At 40.9% G+C, this 20191-nt stretch overlaps 1 protein-coding gene across 5 annotated transcripts in view; it reads right to left on the minus strand.

Annotated features, from left to right (window-relative positions):
• PDE8A (phosphodiesterase 8A) overlaps positions 1 to 20191 on the minus strand; it is a 134450-nt gene that overhangs the window by 14036 nt on the left and 100223 nt on the right. For all 5 annotated transcript variants that reach the window (XM_065847379.2, XM_065847378.2, XM_065847377.2 and 2 more), the window contains exons 3-16: positions 19673 to 19863; positions 18497 to 18553; positions 15948 to 16005; positions 14400 to 14488; positions 14103 to 14181; positions 13235 to 13372; positions 7609 to 7697; positions 6270 to 6321; positions 6127 to 6169; positions 5132 to 5209; positions 3926 to 3996; positions 3142 to 3306; positions 650 to 698; positions 268 to 403 (exon numbers count right to left, since the gene is read on the minus strand). In XM_065847379.2, the coding sequence (XP_065703451.1) occupies positions 268 to 403; positions 650 to 698; positions 3142 to 3306; positions 3926 to 3996; positions 5132 to 5209; positions 6127 to 6169; positions 6270 to 6321; positions 7609 to 7697; positions 13235 to 13372; positions 14103 to 14181; positions 14400 to 14488; positions 15948 to 16005; positions 18497 to 18553; positions 19673 to 19863 (1295 nt within the window). The remainder of the gene's footprint in view (positions 1 to 267; positions 404 to 649; positions 699 to 3141; positions 3307 to 3925; positions 3997 to 5131; positions 5210 to 6126; positions 6170 to 6269; positions 6322 to 7608; positions 7698 to 13234; positions 13373 to 14102; positions 14182 to 14399; positions 14489 to 15947; positions 16006 to 18496; positions 18554 to 19672; positions 19864 to 20191) is intronic.

Genomic DNA, 20191 nt, shown 5'->3' on the forward strand with positions numbered 1-20191 from the left:
ACTTAAAATGATGTTGGTTTGTTACTATACCATATCAAAGATATATAATCTTCACTTACATCCACTGGGAATCTGCAGGAAATAGTGTATGATGAAACAGAAGATATTTTAGGGATTCATACACAACTAGAAATGACAGCAAGAAAATCTGAGACATTTGCCTTTGAAAATTAAAGTAATTCCATTCTAAAAGCACACGTAGAGAAATTAAAGACATTTAAGTCAGTGTTCAGCAACTTCAATTTAGGAGCTCTTGAGTTTACTGACCTTTTATGGGTGGCAGCCTCAAGTTCAAAGATATCGAAGTCCCAGTGTTCCTCATTTTCCATCGCCTGTGTTATCCGTGGGGGGATGTCATTGAGGGAGATTGGAGAGATCAAACTGCCGGCCACCTGGTGAGTTTCTGGTGAGGAAGGTATTTGCAGATCACTGTTAATAACCCTGAGATACAATTTTACTCAATGTACATGTTTTCCGTAGTAAAGCCTGGCAATTATCATTTCTATAAAGCTCAATAATGCTGCAGAAGAATGCTTATAAATAAAATTAAAATGAAGTTTATAAAAATAAACACCTGACCACATTTCCTCCGTTTTTTACATGTCTTAACAAGTTGTAATATCTCAGTAATTGCCAAATAAAAACTTACGTTTTGCTGACAATATGTATTCGTTCCCTGATAATCTTCGTAAACCATCCTGTTAAATAAAAGTTGAGAGTTAAATGCAGGGTATTGTACAAATGTCTGTAAGATGTTGACACCAAGCAGGAGCACAATGGCTCTAGGGATGCCTGGCTGTGGTCTGTCACCGTCACCAATGCCGCCTCTCTCTTATTTGCGTGTACTGGTCAGGTTTGCCTGTTTTATATACAGCTCATAACGGATGAGAAAGTGCAAGATACGGGACACAACATGAAGTCGGGTACAAACTCAGATGTCTCAGGTGCAGGTGGAATGACAGCCTCACATCCACCTTTGTCTGGACAACAGGGACGAGGGTTCTGGATGTGTGTCACAAACCAGACACGGCCAAGAATGACTCTGAGGCTTCCCTTCCATCAAAGCATAACATACGCTTGCTTATTCTCCAACTCCGTGCCTCCTAGGCTTCAACCTGGCATGAGGCCTACATGTGCAAACTGAGATGAAAGATTAAAACTAACAGAATCATATTTTTCATGTTTGCTTTTCAGCTCATAATTCTAAATGCCGTGGCCCGTATCCTGATTCCTCTCTCGATGTACACAGCAGCTAGTAACTGCATATTAATGTTTAGCCCACGACGTAAAACAAGAGTTATTAAAAATTTAAATCTTTCTGAATGTTCCTAACAGTGCTGTGCACCCAAAGTATAGCAGAAGTGAATGTGGATGCTATATCTGAACACGTGATGCCTGCACTCAATTGTTACATCTCATTGTTATTTTCACATTTGTAAGTAAATCAGGCTGGAGTTCTGTGATTTAAAAGGGAGTTCTACTCCTGTAACTGGCTCGGTGACCCTTCAATAGCACTGCTATGGCACAAGTATTTAGGACACCAGATGCTGTGTATCGTGCAGAATCAAAGATTAGTTTGTTAAGAACTGAAATACCAGGTGTAATTGTATCTGGCAAATCCATCTTTGAACTCCAAATGCCCTTCCCATCATGAATTCTGCTTGAGAGTTCAAATCCAATAACCTGTTGTTCCCTACTCAGACATAACTTCGAACATTAAATGTAATAATATAGTTTTGTTTTAAACAGACCCCTTGCTGGAAAAATGTTTCTCCCAGATCATTTTAAAACTTGTAATATACCATATACCTTCATGCTCTGAAATGGATTTTCTCAGCGTTTCTACTGCTCCATAAAATAGTCTTTGTTTTATTTTTAGTAAAGACTTTGTGTTTCGCAATATTGTTACCTACACGTGCTGGAACCACGGACTGAACACAGTCAGAATACAAATGTACGTAAGAATCAACAATCCACAAAAAAGGAGAAAACAGTTGAGTTTATGGACTCTGTGCATTCAGCAGGAGAAAAGATTCACTTTGAGACTCTAATGATTACAGGTATCAATATTCTTCCTACAGATTTATAGTTAAGGTAACAATATATTTTGTCTACTGCGTTAGTAAATTCAGCCACTCAGGTCTTCCCCTGGAATTCTTAAAGTCTCTTTTATGTTTCTCATGATTAAATATTTGCTCCAGGATTTCAAAAGGCAAAAATATATGTAATCTGTTTAAACCTTCTGATGGATACTGCAAAGCTGTCTGGATAATGAAATGATAATAGCCCAGATAACAGCTCACCTCTTGTGAGCCTTTTTGCACCCAACACACTCTCAATTTTCTTCCTGAGGTAGCTTTTTATATGCAACCTACAAACTAATGGGGATATTTATCCTTAAGGCACAGGTAACGTTCATCCAAGTTCACCAAGTTATTATCAGGAGGGTCAGACTCCAGGCTCTGAAGGTTTGAATTCAATCCTTGCTTTGATACATGCCCTTTGTTCAACTTTGGGTACAACGCTTCTTTTCCCAATGCCCACATTCCTCATTTCATAACATAACAACAAAACACATGCCTTCTTCAGTCTTTTTCTTGCCTTATTTATTTAAGTTATTAGCTCTGCAGAGCAGGATTGCATTTTAAAATGTGAACATTCATGTTTTTAGCTCAAAGCACTCTGATCTTTCTCTGAGTCTCTACAGGTATAAATATAATCCAAGAAATAGCAGCAAAAACATGTATTTTGCATTCTTTTGAAAACACATTCTTTCTATACACTGAAAAGTTCCCCAAACATGCCATTCTAATCCTAATTAAGAAATACAAATGTCTAGCTATCTTTCTTTCTCCCTTTCCCATCTCTACCTTTCTAAAATGAACCACACTGAAAAGAGGATTGGTTTCCCTTTCCATTTCTAGCAAAACTAATGCTTCGAAGGCACCGGTCAACTATCTGCTCATTTTCAGAGCTATATTATTAATGTAGGGGAAAAAATCCACCAAAAGAGGTATGCAGTTTGCCCTGAAAATCTGGCATTGTAGAGGCAAAGCACACACAGGTGATAAAGAACAAGTAACCGGGAAAATCAATCAGTGGAACGTTTAGCAATAGCTGTTTGTGACAATATGTACTTACTGTCATTAACCCTCCAACGAGGTCACTTGTGTGTGGATCCTCATCTTTTGTCCCCAGTTGTGGAGAATACAATTCAGTGGTTCTTAAGATCTCCAAAACTCGGTCTAAAGCTTCTGCAACTGGCATGGGACTGCTTTCTTGTGCAGCGTTGATGATGTTTATCACCTAGTTTAGCATTAGACATGTTTTTAATTTAGAAGTGATTTAAGAAAACAGAGACACTCATCAATTACTATGGAAAACTCATAGCAAATAAACAAGATCTACGACTTTAATCCACATGTGGGAGAATCAAAATGAAAGGGATGTTAATAAAACACTCCTGTTTGCTACTGGCTCAGGGAACAAGATCCCGGCCTCAAAGACAGAAGTTTTGTTAATAACTTTCCTGCTCAAGGCACCGCCTCAAAACGTCGCTGAATGGACTTAATATACCTTCTCCCATTTGCTTCTCTCAATTTATTGAGCTGATTTTTGCCAAATCCTTGAATGGTTTCAGAAGGCAGTTTACAGTGCCTAAGTAAGAAGGGGAATCTCTAGTCTCTCCTTCATGTAGACAAAAGCCATTAAAAATGGCCATGCAATGGCTGACACTCTGCTTAGCAGACTTGGGAGAACTTTGTTCAGAGCCTTTGGCTTTTTGGAGCTCCACCAGCGAGCAGGGGGAATGGGGCAAGAAGTTGCCAACGCTGCCTCACTCCTCAGTCTGGTGCTTTAGTGGGGCCTTGTGTCCCAGTTTTCCAGTACAGCACAGGTGACAACAGCTCGTGACAGCGCGCATTACCTTGGTGATGGGTGCTTCGATAGTCATGGAATGTATCCTGGCCATAGAAGAGTGACGCCTTTGTGAGCTGCCTGTGTGGGAAACAAAGCAGAGTTTGTATCCTGATTTCAGTGAGACAGAAGGATTCAGCCATGAAATCTTGATTCATTTCCTGACCTGCTTACCCTGCTGCGCACTTCAGAGCCAACCTATAGCAGAATGCACACACACGCTTGTTATGCTGGGGACGCGCAGGTGCAAAGAGATGCTTGCTGAACTGCTGATATCTCAGATTAGAGATAAGTAGCTGAAACAGCCTGGCAAAATAATGTTTGGTGGTTTGGTTGTTTATTTTAACTATTTAAAATGTTCAGTTGAAAACTCAGTTAAAAGACTATACAGATGTGTGTACATACTGTCAGGCACAAGTAGGTAACTATTACACTTAGGTTATTACAGGATACGTCTACTTTTGCTGCCTGATGCAACATGACAAGACGTAATGATTCAGCTTCCAAGCCGAGGTGAAGCTTCTTCGAAGTGAAGACAGCTATACAAAATTGAAACAGCAAAGGTTCTGGCCTATTATTCATTGGAAATTGAAAAACAAATTTTTTATATCATTTAGCAATTTTGGTTCTGTAAAGAAAAGGCAATGATGGGATTTTTCTGGATAATTATGTTATGCGTCTATAAAATGCAGACACGTCTCTGTTACTCTTTGTGCTGAGCAGCTCTGAAGAAGAATCAATGCTATTTTTGCTATACTGGAGTACAATTGCATTCTCATTGCCACAGACCCACTTCCATGTTTCACCAGTGTGTCCCCTAGACTGCCTAGACTGTATACTTGAACACACTGAAAAGAAAACAAAATTAATAAGAAAATATTTATCAAGAGAAGAGGTAAGATGTGCAATAATCTGTCAGGTTTAGAGTTTGACATTTGAAAGTGTTTGTGTTGAATTTACGAGGTCTTCCATGCAGGACAGTAGATGATTTGCCTTCCATTCTCCACTGGTTCAGAAAAAGACTCAAAGTAGTTAAAGAGCAGAAAATGGGGCTATTTGACAAATGTAAAGTTGTACATGAATTGATGACTTGATATTTCATTTGTGTGTATATGTATCTATACACACATACATCTTTACCTATATGTGTATGTATATATGCACATAAAAATCTGAATATATACAGAAATCAGCAAAATCCACTTGTTCAACATACCATCACTCCCTCGTGATGTTGTGGATCTGACATCTAGTGATCCTTTCCTCCTGTCCTTGTGTCTGCAAGTCTGAATATCTGTGGAGAAAATGATATTGTACGATGGCATTAAGTTGTGCCTAAGATGTGTGTTAAAGGAACAGAAACTCAGAGAAAGCCTGATGGCAGCCAAGTGGCATTTACCACAATGCTTCAGCAGATGAGAGCAAATAAAAGCTCCTTTTTAAGCTCTCACTCAATTACACTGTCATGAACCCAGTCGCCCTCCCTGGCAGAACATGCCTAAGTGTTTTTGCAGAAGGAATCTAACAGTATGGAGGGCAAAGTCCCCCTCTTGACTCCGTGACACAGTGGTAGCTTCGAATACAACTTGTGCAACACACCTGAGTTCATCCAAGTGACGAGTGCCACAAAGAACTGGTGGACCAGAGCAGCAAACTAGGTGATGTATCCTGGTCCTTTAGGGACTCCAACAGACACAACCTGGGCTACCAAGGCTACAGTTAACAAGTATCTGCAGCGCAGATGCCGAGGATCTCTTAACCGAAGTGCTGATATGCGGGATGAGGGTGAATGGTAGTGTTGGTCACCTTCATTTCCACCCACATGCAAATACCCCACAAGACAGGTAAAAGCAACGCAAACATAGATGCCACCAGCTACAGAACAGCCATGGCAATGTGATGACTAGACGGCATCCTTCTTATTTCTAATGACACTCAGTCCAGAAATACCAAAACACCAGCTTGGGGCCCTACTACTGCTTTGTCAATGGTGGGTGGCTTTACACCACTCCTAAAGCAAATGAGGTAGGTAGAGAGGGCTTGTGTTTTCCTTCCTGCCTTTTGAGCTGGATTCACAGCTTATCACTATCTCAACAGTACTGTTCAGGCCGTGCTGTGCAACTGTGGTTTTCAGTCAGATCACTAACAACAGGCTTTATTCTCTCCCCAGGTACTTTCTCTGCTTATTAAGACAGTAGAGATGTGTCATACCTGTCTGAGATTCAGCCTGAACACGTTCGCATGTCTTCTCTGCCTACAAATTGGTATGAGAAATCCAGTTAGTCAGAACTTTCCCGCTATTTTGTAATATTTAGGGCTCAAACTAAAGCAAGCATAGCACTATTTTCACTTACCTTATTGTTGTCATTGCACAGTCTACTAATTGACACATAGTGTCTAATCTTTCTGTAGGCAAAAAACAGTGTGTTAATTCCCATCCAAACCTCAGCTCTAATTCAGTGCTGATACATAAAATGGGTAAGACCAACTAGTTAATATAGGACAAATCCCGTTCTGGGTGGAAGGCTCAGCTAGGAATGGAAAAGAAAACCCAGTTCTGCACATAATGGGGAATATAAAATTGAAGCATCTTTTGCAAAGATTGTCTCTTACACTCTGTGCTTGCCCCACCACACCCCCAGCTTCTTCTGAGCTACTGTATAATGGTTCAGGTATGATATAAACAGTGCAGTCCAACCACATCAAAACCTTCCATAGGATTTAGGGACAGAGCAACCAAACTGAAAACTACACCCTTGATTACCAGGAAACTTCTAAGTCAGCTTCAAATGGGCTTAGATCGTTCCATGAGTAGCAATGTATGTAATACGTATTGGTCTTACAAGCTTGGAATCTTAAGCTAAAATATGTTTTGACTCTGTTGATGGAAAGTAGAGAATGTGAATTACTTCCAAGGATTAAATCAACCCAAACCCCATTATTTTCAGGAAGTAACTCTACAAAGAAGCTGCATTTGGTCTTTTCTTCATGAAAACACACCTTTCTAAAATATTATCTTGGCCAAGTCTGGAAGATAATGTGCTGTGCTTTTAATTCACTATTTAACTAATGATCATGTTGCCTTAGAGGGCTTTGAAAACACTACTGCATGAAATCTGATTCGCTTTTCCAATATAGTACAGGAGGACTCATCATAAATGTACCAGTAACTAACATACACCTGTGTGCTTCAAATGCTCTACTTGGGGACCAAGTGGAAGTCGCACAAAAATCAAGACGTGCTTGAGTTTTGACGAGGATCGAAGCACACAGTGCATCACAGAAACACAGTGCAACAGGCATGAGTAGGTGAGCATGGGGGGACACAGCACAGGTGCACGGTGGAATGGGACGGAATGGGACGTAGGTCCTGATGTTCCCAACACAACACATGGGAAGAGAGGAGGCTGCACTTGCACTGCACAAGTGTTAGGAGATTAAGACTCACAAGTGAGCACGTCTGCATCTTTGGCTCCTTTTTGGGGAGAATCAGGAGAGCTTCACTTGCTCTGTACACAGCATGTAAAGTAGATTTTTCCCCAAGGAATTAAATGCAGAGTTCTGAGGCTCCCTTCCTTGCATAAGTTTCTCTTAAACTCATTAACAAGATAATCCAATGTTTGCTGAAAGCAGCTGAGCTCTAAACTGAGCCTTGATTCAGATGTAAACCACAGCTTTAGCTTTCATACTTACCCTCCCTGTCCAACGACAGGTAGTATCTTCACATTTTGTTGTATGCTATCTCCATTTTTCTTTTTCACATAGTACATTCCTTGCCATTCCTGAAAAAGGAATTCAAGTGGAAGGAAGTTCAGATAAAACAGGAAGAGGAGCTGTATCTTCATTGAAAGCTGTCTTACAACACAAAACCAGTCAGGGTTGGTTAAACTGTGCTTACCCTCTAATTCCTCCCCTGAAACCAACCTGCAGGTCACCGTGTTGCTGCCAACGCACAGAGAGCTTCCAGAGGGACAACTATCGCATCACTGGTTAACATTAAATAGACCAGTGACTAAAAGCGCTCTGGTATCCTAGCGTATCGAATTCCCACACTGTCAGTTCAGTCTCAAAGAGAGGTAGAGATTTATCCTGGCTTTTTTAAAGCAAAAGAGAGCCTACTAGAATAGCTACTGTACCTCCCATCTGCTGACCTCCCCTCTAAAAGCACTCTGGTTTCAGGATGGCATTTAGGTAGATGATTTTTGATGTATCAGATTGTCAGTATCATAGGTTTTTGCTAAAATTCATAAATGGAAAGTGAGAAGTCTTTTTTTCTTCTGGAAACAAGGCATTTCTTTCTAGTGCAGAGCTTCATGTTGTTTCGATGAGACTCAGGGAATGTCCCTTTCTCCCAATCACCACAGCAAAGACACACACAGCACAACGCTGACAAACCACCCCGGGTCTCCCTCACCTGTGCTGCCTGGACCAGAGTTGCCCCCTCACAGGGGTATTTATCAAAATTTGGGAACCCTGGGTCTCCCCCTGTTGGACCCATCCAACCAGTCTTCTGTAACCTGGCAGCTGACAACATTTCCAATTTTGCCTACACTTTTCCACCTCTAGAACAGTTGTCGGTGGTCTTTTTTAATACACGCGTATTTTGATCTGGGCATCTAATAAATACCACGTGATTACTGAGTCATTGATTCTGCATTGCATATTCCCTTAATATACACTACCTGTGCCAACTGCTGTCTTTCAGTTGACTTCAACAGACTTTGGAACAGATCTTAAAAATGTATGTGAAAATATCCTTCATGAGGCACATGATACGTATTTATTTATGTTAGGCTGCCAGATCTTGCAGTGAAGGAGGCCAGAGCACAGGTACAGAGAGAGCAGCTCTGCATTTATGTTGACAGAGCCAGCAAATCAAGACTCCAGCCCACAGAGAGCTGCATGGTGACAGGCTGGGCAGAAACAAATATGAAAGGCTTTTCCAAGGATATGTCAGAGAAGAGAACTGAGCATAGCAAACTGGGAGGCGAGCATAACATCTTCTGCGAGCTGCATGAGGAATACAAATGAAGATAAAGCAAGCCACAAAATCCAATGCTCTCATCATTAAAAGTATGCATATCAATAGTTTCCTGACAAGCAGAGATGAGTAATCGATCTCTAATCCAGGTCATAAACCTGGAAAAGGAACAAAGGGGTGAAGTCACAAGGTACAGATCGGATAATTCTCGCATTGCCAGCGCATCCTTTTCAAGGCAGGTTATTGTGTTGTTCGTAGTCAACAGATTGATTTTTCAACTTGTGAATTTCTAAAACCTGTGAAAGCGTGGCAGGAAATGTGTGAGGGAGAAGGTCAGCAGAATCCTGAGAAATAGGATGTCCCAGCCAAACTCCTGCTGGGAGGCAAAGTTCTCCCAGGGATGTTACTTAAACATATTTTAAGAACGCCATATGCTCTCTGGCAGAGCCTGTGTCAGCAACCCGGCAGAAAGAGCTGCCTCCCAAGACGCGCTGCCAGTCAGGCTCATCACCACGTCTGCGTTACAGCCACACAAGTACAGCGACCGCCACTTCTGCACGGCCTGGCGTGCTGGGATGAATCGCTGAGTAAAATCCATACATAGTAAAAAAAACCCCAACAGTTTCACCCTTTATAGAGTGAATCAATGCTGAGGTTTCAAACTTCATTAAGCAAGCCATGGTATGCACCTATCCACTGAGCACTCACACATGCACAGCGAGTAATCCCCCGGTTCAGCCTTCCTTTTGGATTGAGGCTTCTTGCGCTAGACAGCCGGGTCCAGCAAGTGATGTATAGAAAATGGAGCACATCAAAACAAACACAAGATGCCATGAAAACAACCTCACAGAAAGTAAGGCTGAGTTAGGAAGGAATTGCCACAGACCTTTATCATGGAGTTTGATTGCTCTCCCAGCCCCTCAGTAAAGATAATAAGCAAGTAATTCCCAAGGAGTGAAAGGCATTGCATGTCTTGTCTGCTTCATTGCTACCTATCCATCTCGCTTCAGAAAAAGCGAAACTTAGATAAACAGCTTTGTGTCAAACTGCAGAGATCAGAGCAGCAAGAATTACAGTCAGAACTGCACATTGCATCTTAATGGATGTAATTTGAATCATAAAACAGAAGAATTAAGAAAGTACAACTTGTTTTTCAACTTCTCAAGCGTGGATGGGTGAAAATGCTTTTTGATAACGCTGGCTTCTTGCAAATTGCACCCAGCTGTAGTAACAAAAAATGAACTTCCAGAGATTTTTTAAATTCGCTAAGAGAAACAACACCCTGACCCAAGAATCCCAACATACTATGCAATTAGCAATTTTTGTGTATAATGCCTACGAACTTTTGTTTGGATACACTGAACTTGCTCATAGCGCTGCGCTTGTTGGAGAAGAGGGGAAATGCTGTGCGAGCTCATTTTCCTAAATTCCATCTAAAGACTCGAGTTTCCCCAGTGTCATTTCTCCCAGCATAGTTTGCTCCATGTGTAGGTTCCCCAAGGTCTGGTTCACTCCGAGCCAGGCACCATGTAGGTGGTTTTGTGGTACTTACAGCAAGGGAACTGGGGAATAAAGGAAAAATCAGACTGCAAAAAGGAATTGCAGTGAAGTAATCCAGAAACCCTCTCTTCGGGTTTATTCAGCAGCTTCTGGAGAGCTTGGCTGAATGCAAACTTCAAAGTGGATCAGAAGCTCAGCCTGGCATGATCTAAACATCCAGGTATTACTTGAGACACATGTTTTGTTCCAAGCTCTGATACTGGTCTGGAAGGAATAAGGTATTTGGAAAAGGTAATTAATCTGTCTTTGATTTTTCTGTAAAATCAAAGTAGTGACACCAGCCACCATGAAAACATGTGGAGATAGCTGAAAGTTATCAATTATACTAGTAAAATCACTTACATGATTGTCTGTGGTACGTTTCCCAAACTAGACTCTTGAAACAGCTTTTTTTTCACTAAAATTCCCTTGTTTTATGCCTCTTTCCCTCGCATATACAGAATACAAGAGGGATCTCACTTTCTCTGGCTTCCACTTAATTGCATTAGTCATCTACCTCCAAAGGCATGTGCCTCGGGTCCAGGTTTCGCTAACAACCAAAACAGGGAGTCAGTCTTTTAAATTTAAGATGCAAAGAGATCACAAGGCTGAAAACGACACCCACACCCTGTCAGAACGATCCAGACAAAAGTCGGGCACCTCTGACAATGCTGTAACACCTTGGCATTAATGATTTCCAACCGAAGCACCTTCAAAGGGCCGCAGCATTTCGCAAGTTGCTTCACACAGTTAACCTCTACTCACAAATATTTCCTGCAAGAATTTAATTTGCAATTCATTTTTCTATTAGTACGCGACGTAAGGCTACATAGATTGCATAATAGAAAACGTTCCAAAGGGAAATACAAAACCCTATGTAAACAGAACATATCCATCTTAAAAAGTGTAGGCTGTTCCATATAGACAGCTTTAAATATGCAGTATTTCATTAGGCCTCACAGTTGCAATTCCTAGAGCCAGCAGTGAAATAAGTGCAAGGCAAGAGATGGATTAGGGTTAGATTTCTATCATCCATGGAGTAAAATATATTTCTGTTATTAAAGACATTTTTATCAGCAAGCTAAAATATTAAAAATTTGAGCGCTTCATATCTTGAGAATCGATGTTGTGGATTTAAAGCCTGACACACGTAATGTATTTGAATTATAATTCAAGAAATACTCCCGCATAATACCAGTTTTGTATTACACACATTTACTGAAATAATCTCAGTCAGTCAACAGAGGCGTGAAGCACCTTAATCCAAGCTACTATCTAATGCTGGTATCTCTTCCAAAAGGTGAATACACGTAGAAACAAGTGACACATTCTTGTTGCAATGCACATGCAATCTGCACGCAGCCGGAGCGGAGCTTCTGTTGATCAATGTTTGTGTTACTCCCCCTGATTTACGCATTTTGACTCATCGTAACTTTGCATCGGTGCTTTCGCATCACTGCCCCGACACACGGCGTGTGTGATTCACCGGAGCAGCTCCCGGCCCTGTGTCACAACACGGCGCTTCCCCACGGACACCCGGGATGACCCAGCTGGGTCTGAGCGTGGGCCGTGACGCATCTGCAAACACATCCATTCCCAAATCTCTCTGGTTTTCTCCGTGATCACCTTCCTATGAGGTATTGCGACATGTTCAATGACAGCTCCAGAAGGACAGAGAACTGCTGGAGAGAGTCCAGCACAGGGCAACAAAGAGTGGAGCATCTCCCGTGTGAGGAAAGGTTGAGGGAGCTGGGGCTCTGGAGCTGGAGAAGAGGAGACTGAGGGGTGACCTCATTCATGTTTACAGATATCTAAAGGGTGAGTGTCAGGAGGATGGAGCCAGGCTGTTCTCACTGACAACCAATGGTAGGACAAGGGGTAATGGGTTCAAACTGGAACACAAGAGGTTCCGCTTAAATTTGAGAAGAAACTTCTTCATGGTGAGGGTGACAGAGCCTGGCCCAGGCTGCCCAGGGAGGTTGTGGAGTCTCCTTCTCTGCAGACATTCAAACCCGCCTGGACACCTTCCTGTGGAACCTCAGCTGGGTGTTCCTGCTCCATGGGGGGATTGCACTGGGTGAGCTTTCCAGGGCCCTTCCAGTCCCTGACACTCTGGGATTCTGTGTGTGACACCAGAAGCAGTTACACCTCATTGTCAAAATGCAAACGAAAGCTCCTGGATGGATCCCCACACTACAGCAACAACAGTCCCAAAGGAACACCACGGAGCTTCCAGGCAAACAGGAATGTGTGGGTAACAAGCTCCCTTGCAGCCACCTGCGCCTCCTCCTGCACTTCCTTGGTGCAACAAACATTTCTAATGGGAATCCATCAGATAGCTCCCATGTCATTAGGGAATACAAGGTATTGGCGCTGGCACTGCCTATAACTGTCGAGTGATACTGTGAATGTCTCTTCTGATATTTTTACACTCTGAACTCGCAAATCGGCTTCCATATTTCATGCTGAAATACTTCAACGTGGTTCTTTTCTCATTTATATCGCACTCGATAACACGTGCATCCATCCCACCCCTCTTTGGTATTCCAACATCTTTTGTTACATACAGCATATATTATACAGAAACACAGCAAGTCACTTATTTTCATGCAGCTCTTTCAAGCAAGAAAAAAGAAAGAAGCCCCTAAAATGAGCATTTTTTACTTCCTCTTCTTGTTTGAGTAACAAAGCTGCAAATGCTGTGTGTCTGTAAAGCTGTAATTTGCATCATGTGTCATCCCTGGACAATAATAACTTTTACAGGTCGCAAATTATAAGTGACACAACGCTATTACTCACCTTTCCTATCTTTATGCAGGAATTAATAGTATCTAGGAAATCAGCTTTTTTTTCATTTATAGGCACTTCTGTTAATTCCTTTCCTATTAGTTCACCTATTTGATAGCCCATCACTGTTTCAAAAGCAGGATTGACGTACTGTGAAATAAAAACAAACAAAATACCGTTCAACAGAGCACTTAAAGCACAACAGAATTCCTTTTTGTCTATTTACTAAACCAAGGGATTTCTTTCTCAGCCTGAAATAAATCTCTGCATGTACTGCTCATGAGAGAGAGGCCTTCATTTTTCCTTTGTGAAGCAAAACAGGAATGTCCATGCTAGAAGAGTCGCATAGAGTTTGTGAATATGAGAGCAAAGAGAGATGGAAACTGGCAAATACTGCATATCCACAGAGTTCAGACAGACAAGATGAACTCCTGAAAAATGAGTTTTGTCCGTTCTCAAACCTGTAAACCTCAAACCTACTTCAGTGCTCTAAAATATCACAAATTTAAATAGAACATCCATTAGATTTGCTTTTAAGAGCATCAACCTAACATACAATATCTTGAGAAAAGAGTGCACGCAAGCCGGGGGCTGCATTCATTCACCATATAAAAGAATTATTACACAAAATAAAAACTATATAGTAAATCCTTACGTATCCAGAAACAACAATAGCCCTTAAAATCAACTTGATTTCTGCAAGATATTTGGAATGGAGAAAATTCTACTCAACAGCTAAAGCCATTCCAGTCTTTTTAGAACCATTGAGTTGTGTTAGATTCTTGTACTGTAAGAAAGAGCAAATGTAATCATGGATGAAGTAAAATACAATCAGTCCACAGAGTGATGTTCTGTACTTATAAAAGTAACTGGAACAAACCTGTATTACGTGGTCTTCACTTGTGATCTCAATGGCTTCTTGACTTTTCTCTAACGCTGTAAATAATGAATTACATGCCCTGGACACAAAAGAAAAACAAAAAACATCTGATTAAATTTAATCCACGTAATTCTTATTGTATATGACAATAAGGTATTGCAACTCCATACTGACTAAAGTTGTACTTTAATGATTAACGTGTTTTCTTCAGCTAACTGACATTCTCTAATTAACTACAGTACAGTAGGATGCGTCTGAATTGGCATTTTTTGTTGATGATGTTTTTGGTAAAATTACCTTAGTTTGAATTGTGCCCGCACCTCTCCAAATTCCAGCTGAATCAACTCATTGTAACAGGCCATTATGTTAGAATTTTCTACATATCTCTGAAAATAAAAGGTCAGAAATTTTTCATTAATACACATTTCACCACTCGAGGGTGTGAAACTGCGTTTTCTTTTGCTCGATAAAGAATTAAAAAGGAGTAGATATGCCAAAAATAAATGTGTTGTAACACAAGCAACATGAGATTACTTTTTCGGACTAGTACAATTTTTCTGGTTATTGTAGTTTGAAAAAGTGCCAGATCCTCAGGGCCACAAGGTGCGACCGATCTGTTTATTCTCTGTGATTGTCAGCATGACCAATATATAAAGTAATATACTCTTAAAGAAGTTATATGCTTTCATGCACTTATTGAAAATAACACTGAAAACTAATGTTGTGCCCCAAGTCATCAAAATTTGAGGTTATTAAGAGTTTCCAATTGCTAATACCTCAAATTGTATACATAGAAGAAAGCAAAACTTCCTGACAAATATACATGCCATTGGATACAACTATTCATTTTGGGCCTTGTATAGCAATGACCTGAGTTGTTCTTTTAAAACATCTCATATTTACCAGGTACGAGCCTGAGTATTAAATCTTTGTGCACGCTAAACTCCCACAGACTTTGATAGCTTGGGAAGGAGGACTGGTTATCAAAAGTAACCACATCAAGGTGCTGAAGAAGATTCTCTACGCTTTGCTATCAGTCCCATCTCCAAGGCTCTGATCCATAAATAATTTGGAACCTGTGTCGATTGCTTATGTGCCCACTGGAATGACCCAGTATATATAAGTCCTTTTGTTTTCCAGCTAGCATGTCTAGCGTTTCCTGTGGTAGGACCTTACTACAAATCAACAAATAGGTGCAAACGGATTGTGATGGGACAGCAAGAAACCTGGTGAGTATGCAACCGAATACTCCGAATCACATTGTGAATCATGTCCATTTTTGTTTCATTGCCAGGTCAATGCAATGAGGAAGTCAACTGACACACTAATAAGCACCTATCCTGCTTAACTGGAATAGTTGCCAAGGAACAGATTCAGTGTAATACTTTTCAGGTGCCTCCAAACAATAGGTGATAGTACTTGACAGTGTCTGGAGCCTGTTTACAGATGTGAATTGGCATCTGGTAGAAGAGATTTCCCACAGCACCTTCTGGTTTTCACTGCAAGCTGCTCCCTGCTCTGCTCTTGTCCCCAGTTGGTTTTGTCAGTGTCTGCCTTTGCAGAGCATCAAATACGTACTCTGAAATAAGTGTATGAAGCAGAAAAGTCTCCTTGTGTTCTTGAAAATGTTCACCTCCTTAGCGTTACCCTAACTCTACTGGTGTACGGTAGTTCCAAATCGCGATATATATATACATATATATATATAAGAATGAGCAGCACGAACAAGATTTACAGGTTGGATTACTGACACAGACGGTCACCAACAGCCAAACTTCTGGATAGTTTCTTGCCTGGTGATTTTGCAATATCAAAGCAACTCAGCAGAGTATAAAACATACATACCCTTGTGAAGCCAGCAGAGATCAGGGGCAATATTGATGACTCTTCACGATCAGCATGCCTTTTAAAGAAGGATGATAAAAGCAGAGATTATTTCTGCAATCAACTGAGACCAAATTTCACCAGCCATTGACATACCTGCACCCTAGATGTCACACTAAAGCCTAATAGGGCCAGATCCTTACAGCATCTACGAATGAAACATATATTTTGTGTTTCATCTTTGGCAACAATAAGCCAAAATGTTCTCTTCTTTTTTGCATGTAATGATCTGCTTACATCACAAAAACCTAATGCTTCAAGAAAACAAATTAATTAGCTAGATTGTTAGACTAGTCCTCCTTTTTTGGTGCTCGATTCTTCTCGTTTATACTTTCCCTAGTCTAAGAAGCACTTGAAAGTCTACATGGCCAAAGTTTGATGAAATTACTTTCATCTGAGTTTAGGTTAGGGTTAGGTTAGGCTTAGGTTAGGGTTAGTTTTAGGGTTATGGTTAAACTTAGGTTAGGGTCTGGGTCAGGGTTATGGTTGGGGTAAGGGTTAGGTTAGGGTTAGGGCTGGGCTTAGGGTTAGGTTAGGGATAGAGTTAGGGTTAGGCTTAGGTTTAGGTTACGGTTAAAAGATTTGATTAGAAGATTTGAGTGTACAAAATCTTAGGCTGCAACTCAAGATGCCTGAATGAAGATGAATTTTCTTGCCCCGACTACCCAGTGCATTGCAATAGGTCCCCTGGGGATGACATACTCCTACAACGAGATCTCTGAATCATACTATACTAACTATTAAAAGGCACTCCAGCATACGTGAATGTATGGCTGGAATCTGGAAGAAAGGCCATTATGTTAAGTTTCTGTAAATAAGCAGATGGAAGTTGGTCAAGTTTAGCAGATGCCACAATAATTCTTAGTTATGTGTGATATTTTGGATCTCGTGGCACCTCGTTTTTGTTTTCCATGCATTTCTTTCTTATGCACGAAGAGAGTGATGCCTACTGAAGTACAAGGTTTGCCCAAGACTTAGGACAAAGAAAAACCTCCCCGTTCCTCATGTCGGTTATCTGGTAACGCTCCCTCCCAGAAGCAAAAAGAAAGAGGACGGACAATCTGCAGGGGAAAGAGAAAACCAAACCAAACCCAACCCAACCAAACAAAAACCCAACAAACAGACATAAAAAACACACAACCAAAACCTGAACTGCAGGAAAAGAAAGACCCTCCACAGGCTATTGGCTAAATGTCAGGCTTTTTCACAGATTGGCTTCTTGCAGCAATAAATGTGTGAAAGTTCTCTGCCACTGAAATCCTATATGGCGACTTGAGAAAGCTTGTGTTCAGCACATGGGAACTTGACACGGCCAACTCTGCCCCAGTGGAAGGCAAACTCACTTCTGAAGCTTCCAATAGCCAGGGATGCCAGACACATCTGAACAGCTTGAGAACTCAAGCGTCTGAGATGTTGTCACCACAAGGGGCTATTACCTCGTCACAACACATAACGTGAATGTCTTGAAAAGACCAAAAATGAAGTACGGGGAAAAACCCCTTTTGAGCACGTTTCTAATTGTGAGCCGGCAAGCGCGGCTTCCAAACTCGGCTCAATGTGGAGAGAAACTGCTGGCCCACAGACCCATGGGTGTTGCTGGTGTACAGGAGGAAGCTCTGACATTACTGTTTGTTCCTTCCTTTTTTCCCCTCTTTTCTTTTGTATTCGTTTGATGAGACACAATTCTGACTGTAGAAGCACCAGTTACCATAGTCAGAAAACTTCCTGGTATAAAAACATTAAATATTGACAAGAGAATCCCTGGGAAATGTTTAATTAGGGTCTTCTGTTCACTAGAGATGGTGGCGGAAAATGGATTTTTAATGGGAAATTTAAACACCTCAGAACCCGCACGCAGAATAAATGTATTCGGAGAAACGCACATTCCCCAAAATTGTACTTTAAGGAAATTTTCTGTTTCATTTCAGATTAAATATCTTTGTTATTTCTACGTTATTTTATTATATATAAGAAATTATTTCAGAGGGAGGAAGAGGAAAATATCTATGTACTGCTTTACTGAGATGTCATAATATAGCCTATTTTATTTTTAAATCTTCCATGGTCAGATGCTACTTTATACTGATCAGATTGCTCTGTATCCTTTTTAGCAACTCAACAGACCTCCTGTTTGTGCTGAGATTGATCAGACTGACAGAACAGCCCAATAAAGGTTCAAAGTGTTGTTTTTATCAATAGGAAATGCAGATCTATGGGACAGTTCCACAGTTGCAGAGGTTGAAATGCACTCCTAAAGCCTCCAGTGACCAGAAGAGGGGAAGGAAAACCAAAGCAAACCAATCAAAAGTGAGGTTTCTTTAGTAAAAACTAGAAATCAAAAATCCCGTCCCAATCCTGCGGCCGAGGATGGTGAAAACTCATATGGTATAACACATTATCACTAGGACAGCGAAAAGTTCCAGTTCAACTTGTGTCATGTAGTATTTACTTTTCCAATGCTAAGATTTACATTTTGTTGATCATGTGAAAGCAAAGAGATGAGTATTTACCTTCGTACTACACCAATAATGACTGTATTTTCTGAGGGTTTCGTTGTTCTGATAGACCTTTAAAGAAAAAGCAACATCATTTAACCTGTTTTTTTAAGTTTGCATTCCAGAAAACACGACTTTACAGAATCCTCACATGGTACTTTTCTTAAAATGTCTCTTTTAAAGGCCTTAACGACAAAACAAAAACCAAATCCTGAGCCTGATGGACCACTAAGAAAGGAGAATTAGTGTAGCAGTGTCTGAGACTCACACAGAGAATGTAGGTTAAGCCTCAAATACTCTCTATGGGAGAACAGCAACAAATCTCCTCTCTGAAACAGCGTGTAATGGACTTCTTTGAAAGACTGGGTCTCTCTCATTTAAGGAGCATTTTACTTTATTTTGGGACAGAATCATAAAAAAGTAACAAGGGGAACAGCGCTGATATCTCATGTTAGGCTGACGAAGATCTTATCTAATTACTTTAGCAAGAAGAGCCTTTGTCCCAGTGCCCCAACCCACCGAACCCCGGGGACACCGTCTGACCCCACAGACTGGGTTTCAGTCTGGACACGTTCCCAAGGGGTATTTCACTGGAAAGGCACTGAAATGAGGCACCGCTGTCCGTCTGGGCTCCAAAAAGCAGATCCTTTCCCCCTTTTTGCACACTTTACAGCAGCTCGGGAAGTATTTTTGGAATCAGTCTGCAACTTTGCTCTTCGTAACAGATTTTTAAATGTTGTAGGTATGGAAACGTGCACACAAAACATTGCCTATTTGGATCTGGAGTTACTCAACAGCGAGTGACATTTCAAAAAATTCACAACACTTAACGAGGTGGATGTATTCATTAAATCGCTCGGTGGCACCTGCGATCTTTGCAGTTAATTTAATGTGTAAACAGGAACAAAGTATTTGAAAAAAAAAAAAACCCAAACCAAAGCCAGTACACTATGGGAAGAAAGTTGTAAAATGTGGCTCCACGCCAGGCTGAGCTTCAGAATCAGAGCACTCAACCAAAAACGCTGCAGCTATCAGATGGAAAGCACCGAGGTAACATTATTTGATGCTGCCGGCGGACATCTGTCCAAAAAATACCAATAGATTTAATGAAAGGGTCATATAAAAGCAAAAAAACTTTGATGATGTGTTAACTATCTAGCTGAGCATTAATTACATGGAAATGGGGCTTACCTGCATAATGCTTCTGCATCAAAGTATCTGGAATGTCTGTGGTCAATAATGATAATGTCATGGTGTTTATCAAGGAAACATTCTAGCGCCGACTCAGGTGTCCTGGCAATATTACATCGAAACCCAGCTTTCTCACATGCCCAACAGAACCCGTTACTCTGGTTATCTTCTTTGGCAAACACCAAAAGTACCTGGGTTAAAGACAGACAGTGAACCATTACAAACGAATCATACATACCCGGTAGGTTCTGTGACTTTTGCCTACTCTTGTTTTTTAAAGCCACTTCCAAGGCTTAATCCATTGATTTCAACAGAGTTGCTTTCTACAGATTATTGCTTTTTGTAATTGTCTGTATACAGACAAAATATTCTGCTAGAATTGTTTATATCCACAAGCTTGGGAAGTGGTGCTCTCACCATTAGCTACAAAGAGAGCTTAGGCAATCAGTTGAGACTGGATACCTATGTTTCATATACGTTTCAGCCAGCGTATATGAAATAACAGCAAGACTACTATTC

The sequence above is a fragment of the Patagioenas fasciata genome, chromosome 12 (genome assembly GCF_037038585.1).
Source record: "Patagioenas fasciata isolate bPatFas1 chromosome 12, bPatFas1.hap1, whole genome shotgun sequence".
Taxonomy (NCBI): Eukaryota; Metazoa; Chordata; class Aves; order Columbiformes; family Columbidae; genus Patagioenas; species Patagioenas fasciata.